This window comes from Cetorhinus maximus, chromosome 7 (assembly GCF_964194155.1).
Source record: "Cetorhinus maximus chromosome 7, sCetMax3.hap1.1, whole genome shotgun sequence".
NCBI lineage: Eukaryota > Metazoa > Chordata > Chondrichthyes > Lamniformes > Cetorhinidae > Cetorhinus > Cetorhinus maximus.
This window is the reverse complement of record NC_135885.1, coordinates 49,040,694-49,063,125: the sequence shown is the minus strand read 5'-3', so window position 1 is coordinate 49,063,125 and position 22,432 is coordinate 49,040,694. Positions and strand designations below refer to the sequence as shown.

Genomic DNA, 22,432 nt, shown 5'->3' with positions numbered 1-22,432 from the left:
CCTAGCTCCAGATTTGGAGGAGGAAGAGGCAACAACTTGCATTTATAGAGCACCTTTAATATAGGAAAACATCCCAAAGTGCTTCACAGGGGTATCAACAAAATTTGACATGCAACCTTTGCTTTTAAAAACTAAAGGAATATGGCAGATATATTTAAAAGTGGATAAGAAAAAGCAAAATTTAAACATCAAGAGTGTTAATTACTGGTATTCTGAAGGGTTCAAGACACAAGCTATTCACCCATTCACCATGTAATCCTATTCACTAAATGCCCCATTTCCAAAGACTCGTTTGTTACCAATAAAAGCATTTTACACAATAGGCCCAATAAAGCCTGGCAACAAGACATTTGGTGCATAACTACTTCAGCATGAGCAATTGCTGGCAACCAGCCCTGTTCATGATAACACTGCAGAGATAAAAATCTGCTCTTGGATTGCCTCTACTATTCTTCAAGTATCCACGTGCTAAGCTGGTGTGCATTGAAAAAAAATGTGCATACATCTGTCTGAATTCACTTTAGTGCCATTATGTCTAAGCCATCAAACATAAGAACAAGGAGTAGACCATAAGGCCCATTGAGCCTGCTCCACCATTCAATAGAACCATGGTGATCTTCTGCCTCAATGCCATTTTCCTGCCTGTCCCTCATGTCCCTCGATTCAACGTGACCAAAAATCTGAATACATTTAGACTTGAGATGGACAATGATGGGGCATTCAAAACCTTCTGAAGAGAATTCCAAAGATTCATAATTGTTTGAATGAAGAAATTTCTATTCATATCTCATATTTGGAGATACATTTCAGGGATGGGGTCATTCAGGATGATCAAATGTCCCAGAATTTGCAGGACCATCCCATATCTGAGGCTGTTGCCCCGAGTTGTTTGCTGACAGAATATTGTTTGTCTCATATTTTCCAGGTTTGGTCTTCGTGCATGCGCAATATGCATCTGTGCTCTGACCACCACCTCCCCCCAACACTACTGGTCATCATGAACCCCAAAGTGTGTACTGAAGTCCTAGTGACACAGCAGTTATCAATGTGTGAGACAGATCCACCTTTAGAGAAAAACAAATTAACGAGACAACAAGATTGAGTTTAGCAAGTTTTCTAGGAAGGTGATTCAACTACTTACCTCCTGCTGCAACATTTTCAATCTACCTACCAACTGTTGTAATAGATTTTAATTCATATGTCTTGTATGATGTCAAGTGTTATGTTTCAACATACATAAGCATCAGAAAACTGAATTTAGGGAATTATTGTGCCGAATCATCTCCATTCTGCCAGGAATACTGGTCTAACTATATGGAGGCCCAGTAGTGTCAGCCCATTGTGCCACTAATTATGGCCATTATGCTACTGACAAGTTTGTAACATTACAGCAGAACAAATGAGTGAGAGCACAAGAGAGGAAAAGAATAGTGCAACTTTAAACTTTAATAACTTTTGATGTACATATGATAGAAGCAAACTGAACAGCATAAAGCATGATGCAATTTTTTATGTTAATGTAACTAATGATGCTGAAACTAATCGAAAATGGTGGAAAATCAGATTGAATAATACATCACAGAAATATCAGTTACTTTGAAGTCTAGCAATTTGAACTGCCTTATATTAAAACTTCAAATGCGATTTACTTTGCTATCCTGTGTACACCTGAAGTTAAAGTTCCACATTGACTTTATAAACATCCTATATAGCACCTTTCATGTCCATGAACATCTGAAAAAACTTCAAAAAGACTGTGAAATAAGTAATTGACTGTGAAGTAGTCACTTACATAGGCAAACATATAGTCAATGTGTGCAGTGAGTGCTAACAAGAGCCAAACTGATACTAAGTAAAACAGTGACAGCCAGTGTAGAGTACTCTCCAAATGTTCTTCTGTCGAATGTACAAATATTAAAATCAGGCATACGGTTACTGGTTTTTCCACAAAGTTTATTCCTAAAACAGTTAAACATAACATTTTATTTTTATGTGCAATTCTGATAACTATAATTCATTGGCCTTGATCACAACCCAAACTTTTACATGACCTTTAAGATGGAACCAAAATCATGAAACGCAAAATCTGCAGGTAAAGTTTAACTGTCATTTTAAAAACCCAAGTTAAAATTATACTTTACACTTTCTGATATTGATGTATAACTTCACAAATACATCAAGTGAAAAATTGCAAAGTGAAAGTTGTGGCTAGAAGGAAGGACCAAAACATATGTACATGTAGTTTGATTTGGGTTTTCCCTCCCTTGCCGTTCCTCTTCTGAAGCTGGTTACTTAATCAAAGTCAATCTTCTACATTCTTGAATTCTGATTAAAATGCTGCATTGAAGATTTCACATAAATTATGCTCATAGTGACCGAATTCTATAATTTTGTTTGAATTTAGAGGTTTGGAATGTTTTGGAAGGAGACAAATGCACAATCACATTTTGAATGCCTGTCACGCAGTTTTCAGTATTCTACCTCCAAATAATATACCCATGGCTTCAAATACATGATATATTTTTCTACCCCACTAAGTTCAATTCATTTTATGATTCATTCTCAATTACAACCTTGATCTGACCGTATAATATGCTGGGAATATGCAAACATATTTTCTGTGCTTCATTGATAACATTTTTTCCTACAGTACCGTTTACATAGCTTACATTACCATAGTGTGGATCCAGAGTTGCTTCTGTACTTGCTAATTCAATCACACAGAACTCTCCATTGGCATAATGACCCAAGCATTTTGCTCTGGTTACAGTTTTAATTTGCTGATTAAATCTAGTATATTCCTTTCTCATTATCCAGTCTTGCTCAATTCCTTTCACCAAGACTTGTCAAAGATGGAGAAAGGTTACTTTCTGGAAAAACTAAAAGGGAACACGAGTAATATCAATCCAAATGGTTTTTGATTACCCAAGGTATAAATATCATAACCTTTAGTACCACATGACTGGGCTATATGTTAACTGCACCATTAAGTCTGCAGTTTTATGCTGGTTTTGCTTGTGCAATGATCACACCCTATTTTTGTATGATAACTGTGCTGTAGCATGAAATGTAAATAAATTGCTGGCACCAGCTATGAAAAGCCACAATAAAAATGATACTTCGTTCATAAGTCAGGGATAAGAAAAGATTTATTAAAAGTTCTCGATCCAAAACTTTTCAATCATGGCATCTAGCTGTATACTGAATAAACTCAAAATATTTTTGCTCCATTACTTTCCTTGTAAGATTATTCTAACCATCTAGCATGCCGAGTAAAGAAATCAATTTTATCCAAGAATTTTTTTCCAGATATTTGCTATAAAATAGTTAAAAATGAATTAAGTGTTAAGGATCCCTGCTGAAATGGACACCAGGAATGATCAAGATTAGGCTTGGCTGTGCTTGCTCTTTCAGATATAGGACTGTCATCACAGAGAGAGCGAGGGCAGCAAAGAGAGTGAGATAAGAGAAGTAGCATGAGAGAGATAGAGAGAGAGAGCGTGCGAGTGGAGTGAGTGCAGGAATAAGAGAAAAAAAGATCGCAAGCACAGGAAGAGAGAGCGAGGAAAAGGGGAAAAATTACTCCACATTCAACAAGGAAAATAACCACACAGGGCTGTCTGTCTCGGAAATAGGTTTGAGCAGGATAGCTTGAATTAGGCTATGGCATTTCTGAAAAGGCCTTTTCAACTGCTTATTGTCTAACTTTTCTCTATCAGTTCTAGATGACTAGAACTAAACAGAAGTGTTATATAGGCTGCAAAATCTGCACAGTTTTGCAATTATGTCTACACGATACAAGAGATATGCAGCTTAATCCATCCACTCGCTCTTCAGATATCCTGGAAATCTACTAGAAGTGGCCTTGATTCTGACGCAATGCCTTTCAACACCAGGAGCCATGGTAGCACATTCTTCCATGTATTCTTCATCCTGGGCTAACCTGGAAAACAGTGCCAAAAGCTGAATCCTCCTGTAGGCTGCATTGCAACAAAAGGATAAGCCTTGATCAACAGACTCCACCTCTGATGTGGAGATGTTTCTGATAGAAAAGTTAGGATGTGCAACCTTAAATTGCATTAGCTGTAATAGGTTGCAATAATGGTCAGGAATTTTAATTTATTCAATACAAAATAGCAAGAAAATACCAATGTTGAAGTGTTAAAATCAAAGATCACATCTTACCTATTTTCTTTCTCCGATTTGTTCCCGAGTGGGGTCATTAGATTAACAGAAGTCAAATTTTGTCTGCTAAATGGGTGTCTTGTATCATGAGGAGTCCTTAAATCTGCATCATAAATTTGCAGTATCTGGTACACAGGTTAAATTATTAGCACACTATGGCAAAAGAATTGGTAAATTCCTAGATACAAAAAGTGACATTAAATTTTAATTATACTTTGAGTGCATAGACAAATCAGAAAAATTCCTACAAACTGGTCATAATTGTGTTATACAAGATTTACAAAGAATTTTATAGAAAAGGAGATGGCTATATGCATCTGTGTCAGGTTTTGGAAATAAATAACTTGTATTTGTATAACATCTTTAACTTAGTAAAACGTTTTGAAGTCAAAATCCAAGTCATTACAGCACAGAAAGCTATTTAGCCTATTGAGTCTACATCAGCTCTCAGTATAGCAATCCAAAATCAGTCCTATGATCCCACTCTATCTCCATAAGTAAGTTTATTTCTGTGAAGTGTCCATCCAATTTCCTTTTAAAGTCATTCATTGCCCCTGCTTCCATCAGCCTTGCAGGCTGCAAGTTCCTGGTCATTACCACTCTGCGTAAAAAGGTTGTTACTCACATCTCTTCATCTTTCGCCCAAAACCTTAAATCTTCTAGTCCTTGTACCACCAGCTAAAGGAAATAGCTTTTCTTTGTCTACCTTATTTAAACCGGTCATCATCTTGTACACCTCTATCAAAGCTCCCCTTCAATCTGCTTTGCTCTGAGAACCTCAGCTTCTCCAACCTAACCTTGGAGATAAAAAAATTCCCTCATCCTTGGAACCATTCTGGTAAATCTCCTCAGCATCCTCTCAAGGCCCCTTCCATCCTTCCTAAAGTGCGGTGACCAGAACTGGATGCAATAATCTAGCTGTGGCCCAACCAGAGAGTTATATAGGTTCAGCGTAACTTCCCTGATTTTGTATTCAAAACCTGTATTTATGAAGTCCAAGATTACATATGCTTTACTAATCACTCTCAAAATGTCCTGCCACTTTCAAAGGTCTATGCACATGAACACCCCAGCTCCCTCTGTTCCTATACATTCTTTAGAACTGTGCCATTTAGTCTATAAAGCCTTCACCTATTCCTCTGCCTAAACACATTACTTCACACTTCTCTATCATCCATCGACCAGTTCTCTGCCTGTTGCAGTCAATTAGTGTCATCCTCACTTTTGTCATACCTCCAAGTTTGTATCATTAGCAAGCTGAAATTTTACTCTTATGTATTCCAATATCCAAATCTTTTAAGGAGCTTATCAAACAAGTGTGTGCATGCCACTGGACACTTGGTCAAAAAGGTAGATTTTAGGAGCAACTTAAAGGGTAGAGGGGTGGAGATTTAGGGAATTAATTCTAGAGCTTAAGGCCTAGGCAGCTGAGGACACAGCCACATGTGGAGCGACTAAAATCAGGGATGTGTAAGAGGCCAGAATCAGACGACTGCAAATAACTGAGGGTTGGAGGGCTAGAGATTACAGACGTAGGAGAGGGGAAAGGCCATGGAAGGATTTGAGAACTCAGTCGTGAATTTTAAAATCAAGGCAGTCAGGACAAAGGCAGTGTAGGTCAGTAGATACGGGGGTGATGGGTGAAAGGGACTTGACATGAATTAGGACATGAGCAGCAATAGTCAAGATGTAACAAAGGCAAGGCCTTTTCACATCTGTTGCTGTTTCAAGTAGTTATGCATTTTTGTTTCTAAAGCCATTATGGATTCTGCTTATTTCCAGCAGGGTATCCCACGTCCTAACAACTGTGTGTGAAGAGGTTTACTAGGATACCAGGAATCAAGAGTTATGATGCACTAGTCTTGCCCTTTTTCTTCTTATGTCCTCTAAATTACTGGCTCACCAAGCCTATTTACGGCATAAAGCCATTCATAATTTTTCTTCTCCTAACTAAAACTTCTCAATCTGTTATTGTCTCAGAAAATTTCAAAACCCTCCCTAAAAAAGGATACCTGAAACAAGACAATATATACTAACTGTGCTTAATCAATTATTTGTATAGATATAGCAATGTCTCTTTGCTCACATAGTCTCATTTCAGAAACCTAGGATTCCTTATTCTTCTTTGAAAACATGTCCGGTCATTTGAAAAAAAAGTGCATATTAACCCCAAAGTCTGATTATTTTCCCCTTTTGAAGTTTTACTGTTCAATGCATTTACTCTTATTCTTCTGACCAAAATGTATCACCTTACAGTCCTTTGCATTTATCTGTTCAATCTCTGTCCTCAAGTAACTCAAGCTAACCATGCTATTTTGTTGTGTGCAGAATTTTTGATATTGTGTCCCATAATAAAGTCCATCTTATCTACTGCAAAACTGTGAACAATCTTAGGACTAACGTTCAAATTGGCATTTAAAAAAAAATTCATTCATGGGATGTGGGCTTCGCTGGCCGGGCTAGCATTTATTGCTCATCCCTAGTTGCCCTTGAGCAGGTGGTGGTGAGCTGCCTTCTTGAACTGCTGCAGTCCATGTGATGTTGGTACACCCACAGTGCTGTTAGGAAAGGAGTTCCAGGATTTTGACCCAGTGACAGTGAAGGAACGGCAATATATTTCCAAGTTAGGATGGTGAGTAACTTAGAGGGGAACTTCCAGGTGGTAGTTTTCCCATCTATAATCTGCTGCCCTTGTCCTTCTAGATGGTAGTGGTCATGGGATTAGAAGGTACAGTCGAAGGAGCCTTGGTGAATTCCTGCAGTGCATCTTGTAGGCGGTACACACTGCTGCTACTGTGTGTCGGTGGTGGAGGGACTAAATGTTTATGGATGTGATGCCAATCAAGTGGGCTGCTTTGTCCTGGGTGGTGTCAAGCTTCTTGAGTGTTGTGGGAGTTGCACTCATTCAGGCAAGTGGGGAGTATCTCCTCACACTCCTGACTTGTGCCTTGTAGATGGTGGACAGGCTTTGGGGAGACAGGAGTTAGGCTACTCATCACACTATTCCTAGCCTCTGACCTGCTCTTGCAGCCACAGTATTTATATGGCTAACCCAGTTCAGTTTCTGTTCAATGGTAACCCCCAGGATGTTGATAGTGGGGGATTCAGTGATGGTAATGCCATTGAACATCATGGGGTGATGGTTAGATTTTCTCTTGTTGGAGATGGTCATTGCCTGCCACTGTGTGGTGCAAATGTTACTTGCAAGGGATAGGAAAAACAGATTGGAAGCTTAAATGTGTAGTTGAAAGAGTGGTGTGAAGGCAGGGGTTTTGAATCATTGTCCAGTGTCATCAGTACTGGGGAAAGAGGGAGCTGTTCCATTAACACAGGCTCCACAATCAGGCTGGAATTGGTGCTGACACTCCAATGTGGTGGTGGTTGTGGCAGAGGTGGGAGAGAATGCAGAAAAGTGAGTGTTCAAAAGCAACAAATGAAATGTCGAGATTGTATTGCAGAGTAGCCATTTGGGTAAAAATATGCAGAATGGGTCAAGAAGGGGCAGTCATGGATGATGAGGGAAAAATAGAAATAAATTAGAGGTAAAGGCACGATATTTGAATGTGCAAATTAATTAATAGCATAAGACAGAAATGAATAGTTATGATCTAAATACTATTAGGGAGATATGGTGGCAGTGGCATAGAGGTATTGTCACTGGACTGGTAACCTGGACCCGCGTTCAAATCCCACCACCATAGATAGGAATTTGAATTCAATCTGGAATTAAAGGCCTAATGTCGATTGTCATAAAAACCCATCTAGTTCACTACTGTCCTTTAGGGAAGGAGATCTGCCGTCTTACCTTACATGTGACTCCAGATCCACAGTAATGTGGTTGACTCTTAAGTGTCCTTTGAAATGGCCTAGCAAGCCACTCAGTTGTATCAAACCGCTTGTAAGTCAATAAAAAGGGATGAAACTGGACGGACCGCCCCGCATCGTCCTAGGCACCAGAAATGACAACGGCAAGCCCAGCCCTGTTGACCCTGCAAAGTCTTCCTTACTAACCTCTGGGGGCTAGTGCCAAAATTGGGAGAGCTGTCTCACAGACTAGTCAAGCAGCAGCCTAACATAGGTATGATTCCGTGAGTATGACTTACAGATCATGTCCTAAACACTGCCATCACCATCCCTGAGGATGTCCTGTCCCACCGGCAGGATAGACCCAACAGAGGTAGCGGCACATGGGTATACCGTCGGGTGGGAGTTGCCCTGGGAGTCCTCAACAGCGACTCTGGCCCCCATGAAGTCTCACCGCATCAGGTCAAACATTGGCAAGGAAACCTCCTGCTGATTGCCATGTACTGCAACCACCACCACCCCCCAGCCTCCAATTGATGAATCAGTGCTCCTCTATGTTGAATGCCATTTGGAGGAAGCACTGGGTGTGGCAAGGGCACAGAATGTATTCTGGGCGGGGGACTTCAATGTCCATCACCAAGAGTGGCTCTGCAGCACCATGACAGACCGAGCTGGCTGAGTCCTAAAGGACATAGCTGCTAGACTGGGTCTGCGGCAGGTGGTGAGAGAGCCAACAAGAGGGAAAAACATACTTGACCTCAACCTCACCAATCTGCCTGCCACAGATGCCTCTGTCCGTGACAATATCAGTAAGAGTGACCACATAGTCGTTGTGGAGATGATGTCCCGCCTTCACATTGAGGATACCCTCCATTGTGTTGTGTGGCACTACCACTGTGCTAAATAGGATAGATTTCAAACAGATCGAGCAACTCAAGACTGGGCATCCATGAGGTGCTGTGGGCCATCAGCAGCAGCAGAATTGTACTCAACCACAATCTGTAACCTCATGGCCTGGCATATCCCCCACTCTACCATTACTATCAAGCCAGGGGATCAACCCTGGTTCAAAGAAGAGGGCAGGAGGGCATGCTAGGAGCAGCACCATGCATACCTAAAAATGAGTTGTCAGTCTGGTGAAGCTACAACAGAGGACTACTTGCGTGCCAAACAGCATAAACAGCAAGTGATAGACAGATCTAAGCAATTCCACAACCAACGGATCAAATCTAAGTTCTGCCACATCAGTGCAAAAGATAAGGCTGAAGCATTTACAACAATGTTCAGCCAGAAGTACCAAGTGGACGATCCATCTGAGCCCCCTCCAGAGGTCCCCAGTATCACAGATGTCAGTCTTCAAACATATCGATTCACTCCACAGGATATCAAGAAATGCTGAAGGTACTGAATACTGCAAAGACTGTGGTCCCCGACAACATTCTGGCAATAGTACTGAAGACTAGCCGCACTCCTAGCCAAGCTGTTCCAGACAGCTAAAACACTGGCATCTACCCAACAATGTGGGAAACTGCCCAGGTATATACTGTCCTTAAAAAGCAGAGCAATTCCAACCCGGCCAATTACTGCCCCAGTCTACTCTTGATCATCAATGCTACGGCAGGGGTTGTCGACAATAGTACAAGAGGGACTTATTCAGCAATAACCTGTTCATTGGCACTCAGTTTAGTTTCCAACAGGGTCACTCAGCTTCTGTCCTCGTTACAGCCTTGGTCCAAGCATAGACAAAAGAGCTGAACGTCAAGAGGTGAAGCGAGAGTGACTGCCCTTGACCCGCATGTGGCATTAAGAAGCCCGACCAAAACTGAAGTCAATGGGAATCAGGGGGAAAAAACTCTCCACTCGTCATACCTAGCACAAAGGAAGATGGCTGTGGTTGTTGGAGGTCAATCATTTCAGTCCCAAGGCATCACTACAGGAGTTCTTCAGGGTAGTGTTCTAGGCCCAACCATCTTCAGCTGCTGCATCAATGACCTTCCCTCCATCGTAAAGCCAGAAGTGGGGATGTTTGCTGACGATTGCACTATCTTCAGTACAATTTGCGGCTCCTCAGATACCGAAGCAGTCCGTGCCCATATGCAGCAAGACCTGGACAACATTCAGGTTTGGGCTGAGAAGTGACAAGGAACATTCACGTCACACAAGTGCTCGGCAATGACAATCTCCAACAAGACATAATCTAATAATCTCCTCATGACATCAAAACGTTGTTGAAGCACCTTTTGTCAACATCCTGGGGGGTTACCATTGACCCAGAAACTGAACTGGATGAGACATGTAAATACTGTGGTTACAATAGGCTAGGAATCCTGCAGTGAGTAACTCGCCTCTTAACTCTCCAAAGCCTGTCCATCATCTACAAGGCTCAAGTCAGGAGTGTAATGGAATACTCTCCACTTGCCTGGATGAGAGTGGCTCCAACAAGACAAGAAGCTTGACACCATCCAGGACAAAGCATTCCACTTGATTCGCACCCCACCCGCCACCTTCAACATTCACTCCCTCCATCATCGCCCACAGTAGCAGCAATGTGTACCATCCAGAAGATGCACTGCAGCAACTCACCAAGGCTCCTTCAACAGCATCTTCCAAACCCACAAACCTTACCACCTTGTAGGACAAGGGCAGCAGATGCATGGAAACACCAACACCTTAAGTACACCTCCAAGCCACACACCATCCTGACAGAACTATCTCACTGTTCCTTCACTGTCACTGGGTCAAAACTCGAACTCCCTTCTTAACAGCACTGTAGGTGTACCTCCACACGGCCTGCAGTGTTTCAAGAAGGCGTCTCACCACCACCTTCTCAAGGGCAATTAGGGATGGGCAATAAATGCTGGCCTAGCCAGCAACAACCACACCCAATGAAAGAATAAGATAAACCAGTAAAAATCCTGTGGAAAAAATGAGGATTGGTGAACAGACATAAAACAAAAGTAGGAATAAATGGATTGGTAGACTGTAACTACTAGTGGGGTAAGGATCAGAGTTTGGGCCTCAACTATTTACTGTTTATATCAATGACTTCGATGAGGAGACTGAGGGTAATGTAGCCAATACATGATTCGGTGGGAAAGTAAAAGTATGAGGAAGGCACAAAGAGGTTGCAAAACAATTTTGACAGGTTAGGGGAATAGGCAAAGACTTGGCAGATGGAATATAATGGAAAAAAGCAAAGTTATCAATTTTGGTAGGAAAAATAGAAAAGCAGAATATTTAAAAAATAATACTAAGAAAGAGGAGGCGGCAGCCAATTGGCCCCTCAAACCTACTCCACCATTCAATAAGATCAGAGCTGAAACTCCACTTTTCTGCCTGCCCCTCCATAACCTTTTACTCACCTGTAGATCAAAAATCTGCCTAACTCAATCCTGAATATATTCAATAACCCAGCCTCCACTGCTCCCTGCAGTAGTAAATTCCAAAGATTAACAAGTCTCAAAAGAAATTCTTCCTCATCTCAATCTTATTTTGAAACCGTGCCCCTAGTTCTAGATTGCCCCACAAAGGGAAACATCCTCTCAGCATCTACCCTGTCAAGCCTCCTCAGGATCTTATCAATAAGATCACCTCTCATTCTTCTAAACGTCAATGAGCATAGGCCCAACTTGCTCAGCCTTTTCTCCCAAGACAACCCCTTCCTCTCAGGAATCAACCTAGTGAGCCTTCTCTGAACTGTCTCCAATGCAAGTATATCCCTCCTTAAAGAGGCCAAAACTGTACACAGTACTCCAGATATAGCCTCACCTATGACCTGTACATTTTATTATTGCTATACTGGATAGCACATTTATTATTGCTATACTGGATAGCACATGGCAACATGTGCAATCCTGAGATTACTACCCTTGAGGTGCTGCTCTTATCTCCAAATTGCCGAAACTCCCTTTACATAACTCAATGCTGCTTCTTTCTTTGTCATTGGTCCCAAAATGAAACACAACTTTTGATTGTTCCTCTTAATTCTCCACAATCTTTTTTGCATCTGGTTCCGTTACCATTTAAAACTCCCTGTTGCAGTTACAGAAGTGCCTGTCTACTCTCCAACTATAGAATATCCCATTACCACTGACTTTCTGCACTTAGTTGTCCCTCATTGGCAACCACTTGCTCAATGTTGCCCTGGTATTGCCCATGGCTGCCCTCATCCAAATTGCTGTCATTGCCTTTAGTGTTGGATACCAGTTTTTTCAATTCAGTTTTGGGCTTTTCTGTAGTACTTCTAATCTTCACTTCCTGTCTTGATGCAACCATTCTTCCTGTAACCTATTCTTGCTAACATTCAGTTATTAATTAAGGATGATAACATAGAAAGTAGCTGAGTAGAAACTGTGTCAAAAAATGTGCACATACAGCTTTTATTCTATGCTCTATTTTACTAATTTCTATTTCATCTTGGAGCAGTGAAAATTTAAGAAACAATAGCAACCTTAAGGACATCGGCAGTAATCTGTGTGGTCATTTCTGGGGCCTTTGGTGTATTTAGAATTTCACAGTCAGTCATCATTACTGGAGGCGATGGTGATTTGCCGCATCCGTTCAGAAAGTAATTCTCAGAACTAATGGCAGGTGGCTGAGGTTCTTCTAAACTGAACCCATCTGCTGCAGTTTTTTCTACAAGTGTAGTAGTTTCTTCATTTTTAAAATGTTGACACTAAAGAGAAAAAATATAAAAGAAAAACATAAGTGTCTCACATAAAAGGGGATTCAGTGCCATTTATACTTTATTCAATTTATTATGAACAGCTTTTGTGCGAGAGAATAAATACCCTCGAAGTTATTTTTCTTCTCCTTAGCAACCAAAAAGGCAATATGGTTTTACACCATTGGTTAGACTGTGTGGAATGCAAGAGGTCTAGTAGCAATTGTCATTCCTTCTCATCAGGGAGAAAGAGCTCTTTAATTTCACTTTTCAACATTTCTATAGCAGCAAGCAGATAATGGTAACTTCAAAGTGTATATAGGACTGGATGGGCAGTCAGGCAATTTTGTGTCGTACTGGCAGTGTGTTGTGTCATTTTTCCACTTTGAGGTGACCTTCCTTGTATTAGCTTTCCCCCATTGGCAACCACTTACTCCACGTTGCCATGGCTTTGGCCATGGCTGCCCTCATCAAAATTGCTGCCATTGTCTTTAGTGCTGAATACCAGTTTTTTCAATTCAGTTCTGGGCTTTGCTGTAGTACTTCCAGTCTTCAATTCCTATCTTGTAGTAATAGGTTTAACAATCCTATATTGTGTTGAATATAAGTACACTAACTTACATACAGTGAATAAAGGTACAAGTTTCAGTTCATAGGAGTGTCAGATGTTTCAGTGAGTGAGAAGTCACTATGGAACAGACTTCCAGGGGAGACAGCAGAAGCAGTTAGTAGTAAATGAAAATTAAATTTTTTTTTGAGAGAAAAAACATTTTGGGGTATAGTACAAGTAATCTGAAAACTGACATGATATACGTATAGTTGAGAGTAAAAAGGTGACTTTGGACCTTTGGTTCTCAAAGCTCTCCAATGCTGAACCTTTCAATGTTTCATTTCTGGATATGCAGTAGAATAATTGTCAAATTGATTGCCATGTGTAATTAACGACTATTTCTTGAAATAAAATGATACAAATGTTAGAAGGCAGCAAAATGGATGGACGCTGGTCTTTCTCCATGTAGAAATTCCTATGTTCCAATGCTTGACCTGTAAATCAACTCCATACAATTGCCTTTGGTCCATATCTCTTGATATCTTTACCCAACTAAAATTTTGTTCAATATCTATATCAGTCTCCCCAATAGAAAGATCTTAGGATAAATTATGATAAAAGTGCTACCATGAAGGGCTAAACAGTAGATGGAGATAAACCAGACCCATCGGCCAAAGGGCAGGACAACAATTTAAGGTGATTTGGCAAATATACCAAAAGGTGACATGAGCCAAAACTTGTGTGTGTCCAGTGAGTGACTATGATATGAAATGAGTTTGTGGTAGAGACATATACAATTGGAGCTTTCAAAAAGGAATGAATAAGCACCTGAAAAGGAAAGAATTACAGGGCTATGGTTAAAGGGGAATAATTGAGCTGCTCTTGCAGAGAGCAGAATGGCTTCCTTTTTGTGTTGTAACCATTCTACATTTCATTAGGTCGAACTAAATTCTCAAGGAGTTACATTCATTCACAGTACAGCAGAATTAGGAAAGGCAAATTTGGATTCAGCTGAGAAGTCTAAACCAGAGTGCTTTCAATAATGAATTGTAGAAACCAATTTAGAGATTCCAGCAGGTATTCAGACCTATTAACATGCAGATGCTTCTGTTCACACAAATCCAACATAACATTTCTGCTGAGAGTATATTCTTGGGACAGGGGTAGTCAGAGTGGCAAGCCTGCTGGAAAATCTCTGAATGACCTGTGCTTCCACTTGAGTATAAGGCAAAAAGGCAATCAATCAGGCAGGCAGGAAAAAAGCCAATCCTGACTTTTAAATGATTGTTTAGATCAGTGATTGGAAAATGCTCACACAATTGACTAATCTTTCTACAAAGCCATATCAAATAAAAATGTAATTGGTTTCTTTGGTAGCAATTACTATTTGCAGATCTGAGACACAACATGATTATGTGCTTGCATTTGTACAGATTTACAATAGTGCTAAAGGTCATACTCACAGTAGATTGCTTTTTCAGCCATGGCGTTTCAAAATGAGGCAATACTGGAGATGGTACGGATTCATTTGATTTTCTTTCTTCATCTGCTGGAACTTGGGAGGAATCTTTATGAATTCTCAGACCAGGTGTGCAGAACACAGGGGACAAAGGAGAATTCAGCATATCCCCAGCTAAAATTAGAAAATTACAACCAATTTTTCTAGGCAGTAATATTTTATTGAACTACACAAGCTAGTACTTAGAATTTGAAACTCAAACCTAGGCCTTATTTTCTATCTATTGAATGAGCAGAAGGAAAGCATTTTGGTTTTCAACTGAAAGGAAAAAAGGCTTGCATTCTAGCGTCTTTCATGATCACTGGATGTTCCAAAGCGTTTTACAGTCAACCAAGTACTTTTGAAGTATAGTCCCTGCTGCAATGCAGGAAACATCACAACTAGTTTGCGCACAGCAAATCCCACAAACACAAATGAGAAATGACCAGATTACCTGATTTTGAGAAGGTGATGGAGGGAGATTTTAGTAGAACAAAAAAACCCCCACAAAATTCCAAAAGAGATCTCTAGTACTCAAAACTCTACTTCTGCTATTTCACACCAGAAATAATATTCAATATGTTCACCCAAATATGGGAGGCCTATCGTCATGAACCATAGAATCAGAATGATATGCATCAGGGGGGTCATTCAGCCCATCGCCCCTTTGCAGGCTCTTTGAAAAGAGCCATCCTTGCTTTTTTCCTCTAACTCTGCAAATGTTTCTCCTTGAAGTATTCATCCAATTCCATTTTGAAGTTATTCCTGAATCTACTTCCATCACTCCTTCAGGCAATGCATTCTTGATCATAACAACTCACTTAATTTTCCTAATGGAACTTCTGGTTCTTTTAGCAGTTACTGTAGCTCTATACCCTCTAATCGCCAACCCTTCCGTCACTTGAAACAGTTTCTCCTTATTCACCCTATGTAACACTTCACGATCTTGAATACACCTATCAAACCTGCTGGAAATCTAACATAAAACAAAATGCTGGAAATACTCATCATCTGTGGACAGAGAAAAAGAGTTAATGTTTCAGGTCAATGAACTTCTTTAAAAACTATTAGAACTGGAAAAAGCTAGAAATTTAAAGTTTACTCCTCTTCTACCTCAAGCCCCCACATTCAACACATAATCATCCGCCAATTCCGCCACCTCCAGCATGATGCCACCAAACATATCCTCCACTCCCCTTTCAGCATTCTGAAGCAACAGTTCCCTCTACAATACCCAGATCCACTCCTCTATCTGCACCACCACCCCCTGCTCCTTCCCATTGCAGCACCCATGCAAGCACAGGCGATGCCACACATGCCCTTCCACATCCTCCCTTCTCATTGTTCAAGGCTCCAAACACTCCTTTCAGATGGAACAGTGATTTAACTTCTACTACTTTATACTGTATTTGCTGCTCACAATGCAGTTTCCACTACATCAGGGAGACTCAATGCCAATTGGGTGAATGCTTTGCAAAGCACCTCCATTCAGTTTGCAATTGTGAATCTAAGCTCCCAGTTTCTCAGAATCACAGAATTGTTATCGTGCAGAAAGAGGCCATTCAGCCCATCGTGTCTGCACTAGATCTCCAAATGAGCAGTCTGACTTAGTGCTATTTTCCTGCCTTTTCCCCGTAACTCTGCATATTATTCGAATAGGAATAATCATCCAATGCTCCCTTGAATGACTCAATTGAACCTGTCTCCACCACACTTCCAGACAGTACATTCCAGACTTGAACCCCGCACTATGAAAAAGTTTTTTCTCACATCGCATTTGCTTCTTTTGCAAATCACTTTAAACCTGTGGCTTCTCGTTTTCGATTCTTTTGCGAGCAGGAACAGTTTTTCCCTATCTACTCTGTCCAGCACCCTCATGATTTTGAACACCTCTATCAAATCTCCTGTTAGCCTTCTCTCCAAAGAGAGCAGTCCCAACCTCTCTAATCTATCTTCATAACTGAAGTTTCTCATCCCTGGAATCATTCTTGTAAACCTCTTCTGCACTCTCTCCAATGCATTCGCATCCTTCCTAGTGTGGCACCCAGAATTGTACACAATACTCTAATTGAGATCTAACTAGTGTCAGCATAACCTTCTTGCTCTTGTACTCTATGCCTATAGAGTAGGGTGTTAATAATACCCTATTAATAAGGCCCAGGATACTATATGCTTTATTAACTGCTCTCTCCACGTGTCCTGCCACCTTCAATGATTTATGCACATATACACCTCTGCTCCTGCACTCCCTTAAGAATTGTGCCCCTCATTTTGCATTGTCTCTCCATGTGCTTCCTGCCAAAATGAGTCACCTCACACTTCTCTGCATTGAACTTCATCTGCCACCTATCTGCCCATTCCACCAATTTATCTATGTCCTTTTGAAGTTCCATATTGCCCTCCTCACCATTTACAATGCTTCCAAGTTTCATACCATCCACAAACTTTGAAATTGTCCCCTGCACATCACGATCTGGATCATTAATATATAATAGAAAAAGCAAGGGTCTCAATATCAACCCATGGGGAACTCCACTACAAACCTTCCCCCAGCCCAAAAAATAGCCATTGACCTGGTTCCTATTACTCAGTCAATTTTGTATCCAGGTTGATACTGTCCTTATTCCATAATTCTGATCATTTTAATTCTCTGCTCCACTATCGCTCAGACCTGTCCTTGGCCTCCTACCCTGTTACAAATGAAGGCCAACAGAAGCCCAAGGAACAGTACCTCATCTTTCAATTAGTCACTTTACTGCTTTCCAGACTCATTGAGCCCAATTTCAAATCATAACCTTCACTTTGTGTATTTTTAGATGACAGCTGTTAGTAATGATTCTTCATTTTCCCATTAATACTTCCTCCAGACACTATTTCTTTACTTGTCCCATTACCACCTTCCTTTTTGTCTTGCACCCTATCACATACCTTCCCTTTTGTTCTCCTCCATCCACCAACCCCTCCAACCCTTTGCCCTGCCGTTGTACTTGATTAAAATCTGTTACATCTCAACTTTTTATAGTTCTGATGAAAGGTCATCAACCTGAAATGTTAACTCTCTCTCGTCAGATGCTGCTGAAAAAAAATCCATTTTAGAAAGGGTATGGAAATAAAAAAATCAAGTTACATCAACAAATCAAGAAGTCTTGTATAAAAGAAAAAAATAAATTGCAAAGTATCTTGGGTATATTCTAGGGCTGTTCAGAGGGATTACTAGATTGTTGTTACAATTTCTTCCTTTTGTTCCAGTTCCATAAACTATTATTGAATCCCTGAAAACACTAATGGATTCTCTCATTACTTTGACGGACGAGTGTTCAGCAAGGAGAACAATTATTCACTGTCTAGGCTGGTTAGTCTCATGCAATGTTAACCTAAATCTTGATTTGCAGATCAGATTGCAAATATTACATATGAAGTCACTGCTGAAGGGGTACATGAAGGTACTGGATTTATCACATGCTCACTTGTTCTGCAGGGATCCATGTTTTCCTCAAATGTTCAGATTGCTTGATAACAGAGACTTTTCCATTTGGATCTGTCCAGGGGCTTTTTTTTTCCCCTCCCCTTATAGTGGTGTCCAACTTACAGGCTGAGATTGGTTTTCAGAATGTCTGAGTTTGAGCACAAAACCTGCACCATAGGACATCCCGGCTGACTGTAGGATACCACCTTTTGTAGACAGGAATCTTCCATGCAAACAACATGGCTGACCCAGCAAAGCTGAGCTCTGATGAGCATTCTCTCAATACCAACTATGCAGCAGCTTACAAGAACCTGGTGTTAGGGAATTTGTCCTGCCACTTAATATTGCAGATAGATCTTAAGCAGAGAAGATGGAATGAATCTAGTTGCTTTATAGGGCAGCCATAAAGAGATGTGAGAACCACTTTCTTTGATCTTTGTTTTGAAAGAAACTCAATGCTCTCTTCAAAACCTGTGGATGAGCCTGCTGAACGCAGAGCTTGCTTTTTCTAATCGAGGGGTAATTTCATCATCCAATGTAGTGGTGTTTTGAGAGGATACTCCCAAGATAGTAGAACTTCTGAACTGAGTTGAGGGGAGTATTGTTGATTGTGACTATGGAGTCTGAGGTTGTGGCCAGGTGCAAGTTGGTAGAACATCTCATTTTATTCAAACTTATTGTAACACTGAAGCATTCCAAGCTTGGGCAAAGTGATCAACAAGCAGCAGGATGTCCTCAGGGTGTGCTGTGAAAGCACAGCTAGTCACTAAACGAGCTCACTCAGTAGCTGTGTAATCTTTGTCCGAGTCTTCAGTCTTTGCAGATTAAAAAGGTAGTCATCTATCTTGAAATGAACATATATTCCTATGTCGAGATCTAAGTGTATACAACAGCATGGCCAAAAAGCATATGGTAAACAGACTGGAGCCATTACACAGCCGTGCTTGTTGCCTTTGATGAAAGGAATGGTATCTGATGTGGTACCACTGTGCATCACATCAGCCATGATGAAATGAATGGATGATCAATTTTTCAGTGCAGCCATATTTGTACCGCCCCCTCCACTGGCCTTCATGGTTTTTTGTGTTGAAGGCCTTGGTTAGGCCATATGGAGGTCACCATGTGGAGGTCCTTGTTCTGCTCACAGAACTTTCCTCGAATTTAATGCACTGCAAAGATCATGTTGACTGTTCATCATCCAGCACAAAAGCCACACTATGATTCCAGGTACACAATCCTGTACGATGAATGACAATTCTGTTGAGAATTTTTCCCCACCGTAGAGAGAAGTGAAATACCAGGATTGACACAGGTGGACTTACATCATTTTCCAGTTGTACAGGAGTGTTATGCAAGCATCTATATAATCTTGGGGCACAATGCCCTGGTTCCATGTTAAACAAAATCAGCTTTTTCCTAACCATATGTGCTCCTCTGTACTTGAATGTTTCAGATGGAATGCCATTGGCTCCAGAGGACTTACCCACAGGCAGTCGCTTTATGACCATGGAGGCTTTGCTTTAGCTTGAGATGGATAGAGGGCAAGACTGTCCAGAATGCAATGCTGTGGAAGTGATTCAATGGCGTCGTCATACATTCTGAATTCTTGGTTCAGCAGATTGTTAAAGGGCTCTTGCTTGAGGTGTTACCTTCAAGGGCATGATGCTCCTGACAAGCCGATAGAGGTGCTGAATGATTGTCAAACTAAAGCAGCTGGTAGAGTGCACATCCTTGCTCGCTCTGCTGTACAATAATGTAGTCCAACACGTGCCAATATTTAGATCTGGGGTGCATCCATGTTGTTCTGTTTATCAGCTTGTTGGAAAATTGTGTTTGCGATGATAAGGTCAACTTGCTGCACTGAGAAGAAGTAGCTGGCTCTTGGAGTTTAATCTACCAATACTGTGTTGTTCCATTACTCCCCTCCCTGTAACGCAGTCTGTACCAACATGGCACTGAAATCACCAGGGTGATGAGTTTGTCCTGGTGGGGGTTTCTCAGATGATCCTGCTGAGAACGTCATAGAGTGCTTCTTTGACCTTCTCCATTGTTATGATCCCAGCTGATGTTACCGCTGGACAAGCCAGATCCCATGGCGAAACTCGGCTTGGTAGATCCTAACTTTTATTTTTTGTTTAGATACATGGACAGTAGCTACTGAACAGAGTCGCAGGAGTCAGCTGATGAACTTTTGAAAGAATAAAACATTAAAATAGGAAAAGATTAACTATATTACAATACTCCTTCACCTACAACTATACCTTTACAGATATATACAGATTTGTAAGGCTAACACAAGTTACAAAAGCTCTATACTCTAATGTCCACAGTAAATACACAATCCATATAAACCAATAGGTGACCTGTGGTCAGCCACCAAGTGACAGATGCCACCCCAAACAGATGCAATGGATCTCTCATTAACTCCCCCCAGATGCTTGCCACACCGTGAGCCAACCGGTCTCACTGAACTCTTTGTCAGGATAGGTTTCCTATTTCTACTCTCGAAGAATTCGCTTTGGAATCTTGTCCCAAATGACGCTTTCGCTCAGACACCTTCCACAAGGGTCCACCCTTCAGAGTTTTGAACTTTCCTTCCGATGTTCCTCTCCCCGGATTGCCACGTGCATTCAAACTTTGCCTTCCACGAATTCTCTCAAATGATCAGCTGTGCCACCAGAACACCATTGCTTCACATGCCCAGAGTAAAAAGTTACAGACCTTCACCTGTCTCCTTGGATCTTCTGGCTTCTCACAAGCCTATATTGCTTTAAATCTATTACCTGCAGCTTCTCCCTTTAAGTTTGGATCCTTTCTCTGCTCCTCACTTTTAACTTCACATAACAGGACATTTTCCAGGTCCTTGTCTTTTGACTTAACTGTCCTCTTGGGACCTTTCCTGTACCAATCCCTGGTTTTGGGGACTTCTTTGGTTTTTGGAACCTGCTCCTTGCAGTTCCCTCTCCTGTGTCCTGCTTCTGCTAGCAACTACTTCCAACTTTACTTTGGGGCTTGCTATCTGTCCCTCTCCTATGCTGCTTCTGCTGGCAACTCCTTTCAACCTTGGAACCCATTGACCAACTGAACTCAAACTACTTGCTTCTGTGGGGCCTCCTGTTGCTAGGCAGCAGCAGTTTTTTTTCTACATTGTGTTTGTTTTACCTTTCCTTCAAGAGTTGTAAAGCCTTCATTAAAATGCAGGCATCTTTTAAAGTGAAACTAAACCTCAACTTCCCCTTTTCTTAACACACAAATCAAACTTAATTTAAAGCTAAAACTCATTCCTAACACCCACAAATACAAATGTAACTTAAACTATCTCTATTTCCTAACACTGTGTATCAATGTTGGTGCATTGTGTGGATGGTCCTCTGTGGATTCAACAGCCTGTCTTAGTTTGGCGCCATCTACCAATTTGATCAATTTGTACTGAGGTTTTTGAAACCAAGTCATGCTCTATGCAAAAAACAGTTATTGAGTTAACAACAGATAATCATTATATCAACACTAAATAATATATTAGCTTGAATGTTCTGATTTGCAGGAATTAATCCTAATGCTAAAACCTTAGCAATGGACACTTTATAATTTTTGTCTTTGTAGTGCCATCTAATTAGAATGTTTGGATTGGTTTCCCAGCGTAAATGAAATCAGTAGGTAAATCTACCAATGAATTCTACACATACAAGTCTAGTACTATTCAGTAATTGAAGCTTCACTCAAAAATATTTTAATATCCAGCTCCATACTTACTTTTGGGATCTGCCTGGTGTGCCATAAAAGAGACAGAAACATCTTTTTCAACCTGTTTGGACACAGATGTTTGCCATGGGTCTTCAGTTGTTGGTATAGGATTACAACTGGAAAACAGTTTTTTGGGGAGAGGGGGCAGAAGGAACAAAAGAAAGAAAAATCATACCATAAATTAATCTAAGGAGGTAAAGTAATGACAAATGCAATATATAACATTACTGGCAACATCAATTGTACAATAACACTTAAAAAGGCCATTTTTTGGGAGGTGGCGCGGGAAGGAGGCAGAATACAAATACTTCATTTTTCTCCCAATCCTGGATCATAAATGCCAAAAAATGGTATACGCATAACCCCAATACACTAAAGCTGCTTTAAAAAAAGTCAGGTGACACAGCATCATTAGCACTTCTCATGGCACTATGACAGAAACAAAAACTTTTAATTGTGACAAAACCAATGCTGTCATACCGTGGTGTCACAAGTTACTGCAATTTTCTGAACAGACTATAC

At 40.8% G+C, this 22,432-nt stretch overlaps 1 protein-coding gene across 1 annotated transcript in view; it reads right to left on the bottom strand.

Moving 5' to 3' along the window:
- Positions 1–3,131: 3,131 nt before the first annotated feature.
- The window catches only part of ska3 (spindle and kinetochore associated complex subunit 3), a 41,235-nt gene continuing 21,934 nt past the window's right edge, over positions 3,132–22,432 (bottom strand). Inside the window, exons 6-10 of the mRNA XM_078545445.1 lie at positions 21,920–22,026; positions 14,666–14,835; positions 12,440–12,664; positions 4,186–4,310; positions 3,132–3,943 (exon numbers count right to left, since the gene is read on the bottom strand). Of these exons, the coding sequence (XP_078401571.1) occupies positions 3,814–3,943; positions 4,186–4,310; positions 12,440–12,664; positions 14,666–14,835; positions 21,920–22,026 (757 nt within the window). The 3' untranslated portion in view covers positions 3,132–3,813. The remainder of the gene's footprint in view (positions 3,944–4,185; positions 4,311–12,439; positions 12,665–14,665; positions 14,836–21,919; positions 22,027–22,432) is intronic.